Source organism: Arachis hypogaea, chromosome 15 (genome assembly GCF_003086295.3).
Source record: "Arachis hypogaea cultivar Tifrunner chromosome 15, arahy.Tifrunner.gnm2.J5K5, whole genome shotgun sequence".
Lineage (NCBI taxonomy): Eukaryota > Viridiplantae > Streptophyta > Magnoliopsida > Fabales > Fabaceae > Arachis > Arachis hypogaea.
In genome coordinates, this window is record NC_092050.1 from 147,378,604 (window position 1) to 147,389,070 (window position 10,467).

Consider the following 10,467-nt stretch of genomic DNA (forward strand, 5'->3'; position numbering starts at 1 on the left):
CTAAACGTTAGGGACAAAAACGATACTTTACTCTTTTATAAAATAATTAAAAGATAGAATAATAATTAAAAATCAAATTAAATATAAACTATTTATCTTAAAAAAATACCTTTTAATTGTTAATCTGTAAATTATTTTCAGTTAAATACCAATTTAATAAAAATTAGAGATAAGTAAATTAATTTTTTTATTTATAAAATAAGATTAAAAATTTATATATTAAAATTAAGACATATAAAATACTCATTATTTTTTAATTATAAAAACTCTAAATAATAAATAAGAATTTATTCAATTTATATATAAAAATTTCTAAAAATATTATCTTAAATAAATATTATTATGGATCATAAATAATTTATTAATTTCTTTTCAAAATTCAGGTCTTATACTAAAGGTTGAATTAATGAAGACATGCATTTAGTGAGCCACCACGAGACCAAAAATGGAACAAAAAGTTTCATAAAGTGGGAATTTTATGTGTGACGAAAGGTATACATAGCTTCAAAAAGTTTCATCCGATCCATTTTATTTGATAGAGGAGACATTGAATTCAAAGCCAAGGAGAGTTGTAAATTGGAGTTACAACAGATTTCTGTTGTAGGTACTGGTGGAGTGCTTGCATTCCATATTCTCTTCCAAATCCACTCTGCTTATACCCTCCATAAGGAATGTCACTCCCAAATATGAAATAGCAGTTGATCCAAACAATGCCTGCACGAATGGATCTGGACACTGTGTTTGCAATATCCAAATTTTTTGTCACAATTCCTGCTGCTAGCCCATACTTAGTGTTATTAGCCCTCATAATTGCCTCTTCAATAGTCCTGTTTCAATTTTCCATCTATTATTGTAATAGGTAATAGTGTACAAAGAAAACATAAAGCAATAATTTGTGTAACTTACTTGAATTTCATTAGTGACATCACAGGGCCAAATATTTCATCTTGTGCTATAAGCATGTCCCCCTGAAAATGATTGTTTAAGAATAAAAGGGAAATATTTGACAACATGTCAGATGTCTTGTTTTTCTAAAGAAGGTTGATTCAAATACTCCTTTTTGGATATAACGTTCACCTTAACATTAGAGAAAATTGTTGGCTCAATGTAGTAGCCCTTGTCTCCTAATCTTTTACCCCCACATAAAAGGGTGGCTCCTTCTTTCTTTCCATGCTCTATGTAGGAAAGAATTTTTTCAAATTGCTTTTTATCAATCTACAAAGGGACAGTAGTTACGAATGAAAGATAATTCTTAATTTTATTCGTATCGATATATAATCTATCTACTATTTAGACTTTATTCATTAAAAGATGATGAATGTAAGGTATATTTATTTAAAATACGACGAAAATGATATAATATGATATGGAAATATTTTCCATATACCTGAGGGCCTTGCTGAGATTTAGGGTCAAAAGGATCTCCAACAACCCAAGCTTTTGCTTTCTCTACCAACTTCTTCTCAAATTCATCATATATCCCTTCCTGAACAAACACACGTGAACTTGCAACACATATCTCACCCTGAAATCAAAACAAGAACAAAATGTTAAAGAGTGTCATTATAATGTGTAACCTGAGTTTCTTCATTATTAATTCACTTAAGAGAAGTTTGACCTTGTTATATACTATGCCCAAGAGAGCAAGGCTAGCAGCTTTATCCACATCAGCATCATCAAAAATTAGAAGAGGTGACTTTCCTCCTAATTCAAGTGACACTTGTTTCAAGTTGCTGCTAGCTGCAGCATGCATTATTTCACGGCCTACCTCTGTCGAACCGGTGAAGCTAACCTGCACACACATAAAGCATAAAAATAAAAATATTAGCCGAGTTTAACTATACAAATCAAACAACGCTATAGCCAAGTTACATTACGGTCAGTTACATGAATCAAACTATCCAAGACATCCCACAATGTGACTTAATATAATGCAGGGTCAAGCAACAATGTTAAAGTTGTTAGAAATATAACTATTAATGTGTATTTTTCTATCAGCTTAAACTTTTAGGAAAAATAATTTCTTGATATAATATAGCTTTTATGATTTAAAGATCTAGAGTTTAATTCCTATTGACCTAAAAAGAAGAATTTCAGCATACGACAATTAAAAAAATAGAAAGAAAACTTATGTAAAAATTCATGCAAATCCAAAAGAAATTCTTGCATGAAGGAACGTGTTAGAGATATAACTATTCAATTAGCTTAATTGTTTGATAGAAATGGTTTTATGACAAAAGCCGCATCAAGTGATTACCTTATCAACATTCATGTGTGAGGATATTGCGGCACCAGCAGTGGGTCCAAATCCTGGTACTACATTGAGCACACCATCTGGAATTCCAGCCTTAGAAAAAACAGAACAAACACAATATTCAACTTATCAAAGCAAGAAATTAACAATGCAATGTGATATCCAAAAATTGGACAACAGAACCATACCTGCTTAGCTAAATGAGCATAAAACAAAGCCGACAGCGGTGTTTGTTCGGCAGGTTTAAGTACCATGGTGCAACCAGCAGCCAATGCTGGACTAACCTTAATGAAAAACATATTACTAGGAAAATTCCATGGAATGATGTGTCCAACAACACCAACCGGTTCCATCAAAGTATATGCATGGAACTCTCCAGATGCTTTTAGCACCTCACCATGGATCTTATCGGCAGCACCGGCATAGTAGCGCAGCATATTTGCTGCTGCAGGAATTTCATGGGCCTTGCACCTATTGTACAACTTTCCAGCATCAATGGCATCCAATGCTGCTAACTCTGATGCGTTTTGATCAATCAGATCTGCCCATTTCAGCATGATTTTGGCCCTCTCCTGATTTGGTTAGTCAGTTAAGCCATGTTGAGTTTAATTAGTATCTTGTAACATTCCAAATTCTAACTGATACAACTTGGTTCAATTAGTTTAATTTGGTTTTATTATAACTGATATTTCTCTCTTACAATATCATGAGTTAACTTGGAGAGATTTGAATGTAATTTACTCAATTGTTTAACAATGATAGGATAAGATTTCATGTCTAATATCCATGAAATGGTTGTGGCCCTGCTTCATAATCAACTAGGTATAAGCTAACAAATTCAACTATCAATAGAGAATACCTATTAAAATACAAAATATATATTAAAAAATAAGTTAAAACACTATACATATATTTTATACGTAAATATATTGTTGCTGATTTTGACGTACGAATAACATTTTTGTTTCACAATAAAGCTACTTTAATTTTAGGAATATGACAATGTTGACCTACCACAATTCTGGGATTCCTTTGAACTTCAAGTAGCTTAAAATCAAAATCAGAATCTTATCTACCAGAGCAATTAAAATATTTTACTGGAGAATAATCAAATTGTTTTACGGTAGCATAACCGAAAAAAAATCATAAACATCAAATGTACATTCTTATACAATAATTGTTTGGTTATTCATTTTTGGTTTTCTTGTAACATGGTTAATGTGATTTTCTTTTGTTATAAATGTCAAAAACTAGGTAGGTATATTTGATTGTGAACATAAAACAAAGAATAAGCACATTATAGTAAGAGGTACGAATTTAATAAACTATACCTTTGTCGCAATCAGTATCAGCCTTGAAACAAAGAAGAAAAACAAACGTGATGGATTATTCAAGGGGAGGCATCTGATTCTAGAATCCTATATCTCTATATAATAAAAGCATAAATATTTCTTTTTTAGAAATGTTCAATTTCTAACACCTTTATTTTTATGTTTTTATCTTATAATTATACTAACACTAACAAATTCTCAATATTTTATACTAGAAGTGATGGTCTTAGGGCTTGTTTGGGTGAGCTTCTAAGAAAAGATCTTTTTTCGAGTTATCTTTTTTTAAAAGATCTTATAGAGAAGTAAAAGTAATTTTATGTTTGGATATGTCATGTAAAAAGGTCTTTTTATCAATCAATTATGTTTGGGTATAACAATATAAAAGTACTTTTTTGTTTATTTATTACATGGAAAATATCTTTTTTTTAAGGAAAAAAGATCTTTTAAAAAAAGATGTAAATTACAGCTTCTCAAAAAAGATCTTTTTTTTATTTTACTAGTGCTTTTACTTTTACTACTAGAAATTTGCCAAACACGTTAAAAAATAAAAAAAGATCTTTTTTCATTGAAAAAAGATCTTTTTTTAACAAAATAATGGCGCCCAAACATGCACTTATTATAACATTCTTTTTTTCTTTTCACTTAAAAATATATTAGAATAGTGAAGTTTAAATCACAAACTCATAAGAGCTTATCAGTAAACCATAAAAAAAAATCTTATGTGTAAAATTTTAAATTTAATTGAAAATCTAGACGGAAAAACTTATAAGAATTTGAGTTACTTGGACAATTTCATAATGATAAACCGTATTCCCCTTTATTCTTTAATATTATCTAAAAATAGTAACTTTTCAGAGTATTTAGTTAGAAAGTATTTTTTAAATATTATTAAAAAATAATAAAAAGTTTTAAAATTTCATATATTCAATTATTGAAAATATAAAACACCTATCCTTAATAGTAAGATTTTTTTTTTTTCAAAAAAATAATATTCTTAGTTCTTAACTAAACTTAGCGTATACTTGTGAATAAATTGAGTGTTTTTTTAAGGTAGAAATAAGAAATTTAAAGATCAAATTTTATAATAAAATTTTATAAATATATAAAAAAATTATAAATATAAATTTGACCCTTAGATTTTTTGTTTCTCAAATCTAACTCTTCAATTTTTTATTTCTCTTCTACAATTTTATGATACATTTTTGGTCTCTATAATGGTGAAAACTCAAGTATAGTTAACTAATTAACTTCATGTGAAATTGATAACTAGTTGTTAGATAAAAATTTAGTCAAATTACTTAATTCATTTAACGGCTTTCAACTATCAATTTCACGTGAAGTTTATTGTACCTGAATTTTTACCATTTCAAAATAATTATTTTTATTTTGCTAGAGACTAGAGAGAGAAACTTACAGCTCCGGGCATGCGAGGCCATGGACCGGTGTCAAATGCTTCACGCGCCGCTTCGACGGCAGCATCAATATCTTCTTTTCTTCCTTCCGAGATTCTCGCAATTACCTCTCCTGTTCTTGGATCTATTGTCTCAAACTCACTCCCTATTTATTTTTCCCCAGTAACCACAAAGGAACAAAACAAAAATTGTTTATATATATTTGATGTACTAATAATGTTACACTTCAATTTTTGATGTATTTGTTAGTGTAAATCAATTTTACATATGTAACTAATTATATATGGTCATATTATTAAAAAAAATTATTAACAGTATGAATAGTCATTAAAAAAAATAAATATAATTAAATAATTATATAAAATATATATTATTAATATCTTAAAATTAAATTTATAATGTTAAATGAATTTTTATAATATCATTAAATTAATTTATTTTTAGGACAATTTACTGTTTTAAATAAGCTGCCCATGAATTTTACCAGAATACACATTATGCAAATTGGATACCGAAATGCATTTTTTTCATAAACTATGTAAATCGCGACAGGGATATCGCGGTTTACAAAATACACATAATCCGCTACAGGGGTGTCGCAGATTACGTTGGTAAAAAAACATCACATAAACCACTACAGGAGTGTCGCGGTTTATGCTTTAGTGTGGACTTAGTTCATTTTTCATGGAGGATAAGTTTTTGGATGAAAGTTTAATTTGTGTATGGCGCAACATAGGTTCCTTCTTTGATTTAATTGAAATTAGTCTGTTGTACTCATAGAATTACTAACAAAATTAGAACACGTTAACCAGAGAGAATCACAAGTACATAGAGAATCGATCATGTGTGATTGGGCCAATCGGTTGGAGTTTGACTGAGGCCGAGTTTGACTACTGGTTTGATATTATGAGGACTGAGAATCTGGCCATATGTGATTGGGCCAACCGGCTGGAGTACGATAAGTGGACCCAACACCAGGATGGAGGCAGACGGTTCGGCCACATGACGACGAACATATCCGAGTGTGTTAACTCTGTACTGAAGGGGATACGGAATCTGCCGGTTACTGCACTTGTCAAATCCACATATGGGAGGTTAACAGAGCTTTTTGTCGTCCGAGGGTAGACAGCAGAGGCGTAATTGGGATCAGGCCAACGGTTTTGTCAGGCCCTGGTCAAGGCGATAAAGCGCAACCTAAAAGATGCGAGGTGCTTCATGGTTACTCTGTTCGAAAGACATCAGTCTGAGTATACCGTGGCTGAGACGACTCCTACCGGTAACTACTTCTCGCTTGGGATGTATCGGGTTTTTCTCAGAGATCGCACTTGTGACTGCGGGTATTTTCAAGCTCTCCATTACCCTTGCTGTCATGCGATTGCATGCTGTGCTCAGTCCCGATTAGACTGTGCTATGTACGTCCATGAGGTTTATACCATGAGTAAAGAGTTCAGCGTATACCGGATGGGATTTTTGCCCCCTATTCCAGAGGGTCTCTGGCCACCGTACGCCGGTCCTACTATCATCCCTGATCCTAACATGAGACGTGTCAGAGAAGGGCGACCAAGGTCAACAAGAATCTGTAACACCATGGATGAGGTTGATACTGGTCGACCGAAGCAATGTGGGTTATGCAGACAGACATGACACACTCGCAGGACTTGCCCTCAGCGAGGATCCGCCCCCAGTGCCGAGGCATAGGTGTCATTAGGTTGTCACGATTAGCTTACATTTTTCTTTCCTTGTTTGTATTCTTGTTTTGTTTTAGTTGTGCTTACTGTTAAGTAAAGTTGTACTTGCTGATCGATTCTCTATGTACTTGTGATTCTCTCTAGTTAACATGTTCCTAATTTCGTTGGTAATTCTATGAGTACAACAGGCTAATTTCAATTAAATCAAAGCAGGAACCTATGTTGCGCCATACACAAGTTAAACTTTCATAAAAAAACTCATCCTCCATGAAAAATGAACTAAGTCCACACTAAAGCATAAACCGCAACACTCGTGTAGCGGTTTATGTGATTTTTTTTACCAACGTAATCTATGACACCCCTGTAGCAGATTACGTGTATTTTGTAAACCGCGATACCCCTGTTGCGGTTTACATAGTTTATAGAAAAAATGTATTTCGGTATCCAATTTGCATAATGTGTATTCTAGTAAAATTGATGTACAGTTTATTTAAAACAGTAAATTGCCCTTATTTTTATATAATTATTAAAGTAGTGGATAAAATTTTAAAAATTAATTGTAGTATAGTTACAAATATGATTATACATGAGATTATATAATTTTAATACACTACAAAGATGTATTCAATTAAATATTTGTAGGTATGAAATATTAGATAAGTGACAGAATTAAACACTTTTATATTAATAGGATTATGTAATAATTAAATATCTATGTACAAGAAATTACATAGTATTAATACATATTCAAAATGAATCTGATTCTAAAACAACAATAACCTTTGGGTGGTCAAGATGTCATGATGGAACTTTGTGCAATTAGAAAACGAAATCTTAACCACTTATAACTCGTCATATTATAATTATAAAGAACAAATTATTTAATTTTCTTTTATTCATATTGAAAGATTATTGCATAATTCGGGAATTTGTACTTAATTGTTTTCAAATTTTTTGGTAAATATTTGTTGCTTCTAAAGAATAAGTGGTTAAAAATTATTAACTTAATTATTATTAAGGAATAAAAATATGGATTAATATGAATCTACATAAGAAATTTATAAGTCTAATAATTCCATTATGAGCAGAAAAAAGAATTACATTTTGATACTCAGCATCTTAAAATTCTCATATAAATTAAACGAGTTAAAATCAAGAATTATATTAAAACTAGAAAAAAGATTTAGAATCATTTTTTTTACCAATAATTAGTTAATATTTATCATTTTTTTTTCTTTTCCATGTTAAACTTGTACCATTCACTACTTTGTTAGTTAATTGTTTGCTGAAAAATAAATTGATTCCCTAAAAAAAATTACTGTCGTTAACTAAATCAACTTTTCTTTAACAAAAAATAATAGTGATAGAATATGTAGGCCTCTAAAAGTTTTCTTGGTTTATAGATCTCAAAATAAAAAAAAAAATATCCTTAAGCAAATACTTCAAAAATTTATTTATAAGTCTTTGTAAATTATAGTAACGTTTGTTTTCAGACCATTGAAAGAAACTGAGACTAGAAAACTAAAATTCAATATTATATATTATGTTTGATGGTTAAAGAGTAAAACTAAAATTTTAATCTTAGGATATAAAATTTCTGTCATTTCATTACCAAGAACGATGAAAACTGAAATTTAATATTTTTTTTCAAAAATATTATTATTTAATTTTTTAAATTTTAAATTTACTCTTTAATTTTTATATTTATCTTAACTTAAACATAACACTTATATTTTACGCTAAACATAATACAAAAATTTAATGAGTAATGTTATATATATACTAAAATTAGTCATCAAAATCAGCCATTAATATAAAATACATGTTGAAATATAAATACACATTAAAAATAAATTAAACTATACATATATTTATATACAAATATATTAATGACTGATTTTAATAGTTAATTTTAATGTACGAATAACATTTTTAAAACTTAATTTAATCTTTATCTTCCCATTTCGGTCTTCATTCCAAACGGAGCCTAACATATTAAGTCCGTAAACATATGAATTATGAAATGGTTGCTTTACTCGTTGACTAAACTGAGTGGGAGGCAAAACTGAAAAAAGGAAACGTATCCAACACATGTCCAAATCCAATAATGCAATGCGATTCTTCAAATTACAAATTTTTAAAAACTTATTTATTAATAATTTTTGTATAAACCTTTATATTAAATCATCACAAAAAAAATTAAAAACCATATTTGATTTTTTCAAAAATTCCATAAAATTGTTTGCAGACGCAAATATTACTTTACTATGTTGCATGATTGAGAGTAGTTTTCATCTCTTGCTGTACAGTACAACTAAGTTTAATAATTGAAACCGACAAAACTGGGTTCTCTCGTCTCCATCTATCTCTGAAATTGTATTTCACTTTTCATACACGTGAAATTTATGTATAAGAAGAAAAAATTATATGAAAATAAGATGCAGATAATTATTTAGATAATTAAAATAGAATAGAAGGGAGAGGTAGGGGTATAAATAATAACAGAAAAACCCTGTAAATGTAGAAAATTTGTTTAAGAAGTTAATTAAGTTAGCAACAAACTAACCTGAAAGGGAATCGACAAATTGTCCATTGATGAAGAGCTTGGTGAACTTCACGGTGGTGGGAATCTTGACGTGGCCATCGGAGATATCAATAGACATATTTGGTTTTGTTATCAAGGGAGATTCAAGTGATGGAAAGAATAAAAGATAAATAGATGAAGGCTTTTTAGATTGAACAAGTGAATGGGAGAATACAAGTAGGGACTACTCCACTATTTATACCATTATTTTATGGCAATAATGTTATATTAATATTTAATATTAAGAGAATCACTTACATAAATATAAATATGCTTAAAATGTCCTTTTTTTAGATGTTTTTAAATAATTAAAATTCAATACATATAATTCATTAAATTATGTTATTTTTATTAAAATTAGATCAGATAAATTAATTTAGCAAAAAAATTTATAAATTATACTTTAAATTAGTCTAAATTAATATTTTTTTATAAAAAATAATTACAATATCTTTATTATAAAAAATAACTAACATATTCTTATTATATATATATATATAGAGAGAATTCTAAATTTTAACCTTTTTTTTTTCTGTGCCGTTATAAGGTTAGAATTTAGGGTTTTCAAAATTAAAAAAATATATAATAAGAATATTTTAGTAATTTTTTATAATAAGGTTATTGTAGTTATTTTTTGTAAAAGAAATATTAATTTAGATCGGTTTAATGTTTGATTTACTATTTTTTAGTCAAATTAATTTGTCTGATCTAATTTTGACAAAAATAATATAATATAATCGATTATATATATTAAATTTTAATTAATAAAAAATATCTTTTAAAAAAAGACGTTTTAAGTATCTTTATCGGAGTGACTCCTAATATTAATATGATATGATGGACTTTTTTTGTTTAAATAAAAAATTTATTATTTATCGATTGCAATACAAATATAAAAATATACCTTTTTATGCATTTAGTTGCGTTAAAAAATACGAAAATAGACAAGTACATTTTCGCGATAAGAGCCTGCAAAAACCTGGCAAAATTTTCACTTGTTTTCACTTTTCACACTCTATCCTAGCGAAAATGAGGAAGAGAAGTTTCCTTGATTTTTGGAGTAAGGCGAAAAGAGAGAAAGAAAAATTAGATTAATAGTCAAATTTATTCTGAAAGATCATTTATTTTTTAAATTAGTTTTTGAAAATTTTTTTTTAGTTATATTAGTTCTTAAAAGATAAAACACAAATCAAATTGG

At 28.8% G+C, this 10,467-nt stretch overlaps 1 protein-coding gene across 2 annotated transcripts; it reads right to left on the bottom strand.

Moving 5' to 3' along the window:
* Positions 1-446: 446 nt before the first annotated feature.
* Positions 447-9,456, bottom strand: LOC112751184 (aldehyde dehydrogenase family 2 member C4). Of its 2 annotated transcripts, none has more exons than XM_025800243.2 (9): positions 9,252-9,456; positions 5,000-5,142; positions 2,443-2,826; positions 2,258-2,347; positions 1,619-1,792; positions 1,388-1,525; positions 1,078-1,215; positions 907-968; positions 447-827 (listed from the first exon to the last, which is right to left on the bottom strand). In XM_025800243.2, exons 1-9 carry the CDS (start codon positions 9,346-9,348, stop codon positions 554-556), a joined length of 1,500 nt encoding a protein of 499 aa, XP_025656028.1. In that variant the 5' UTR covers positions 9,349-9,456; the 3' UTR covers positions 447-553. The 2 variants fall into 2 exon arrangements, with proteins under 2 accessions (XP_025656028.1, XP_025656029.1); XM_025800244.2 differs by having other exon boundaries at positions 447-844.
* Positions 9,457-10,467: the final 1,011 nt, after the last annotated feature.

Coding starts and splice junctions, on each gene's coding strand:
- LOC112751184 (XM_025800243.2), bottom strand. CDS start 9,348: ATGTCTATTGATATCTCCGATGGCCACGTCAAGATTCCCACCACCGTG. Junction 1,793..2,257: donor CACACATGAATGTTGATAAG/GTAATCACTTGA, acceptor ATGTGTGTGCAG/GTTAGCTTCACCGGTTCGAC. Junction 828..906: donor ATGTCACTAATGAAATTCAA/GTAAGTTACACA, acceptor AAATTGAAACAG/GACTATTGAAGAGGCAATTA.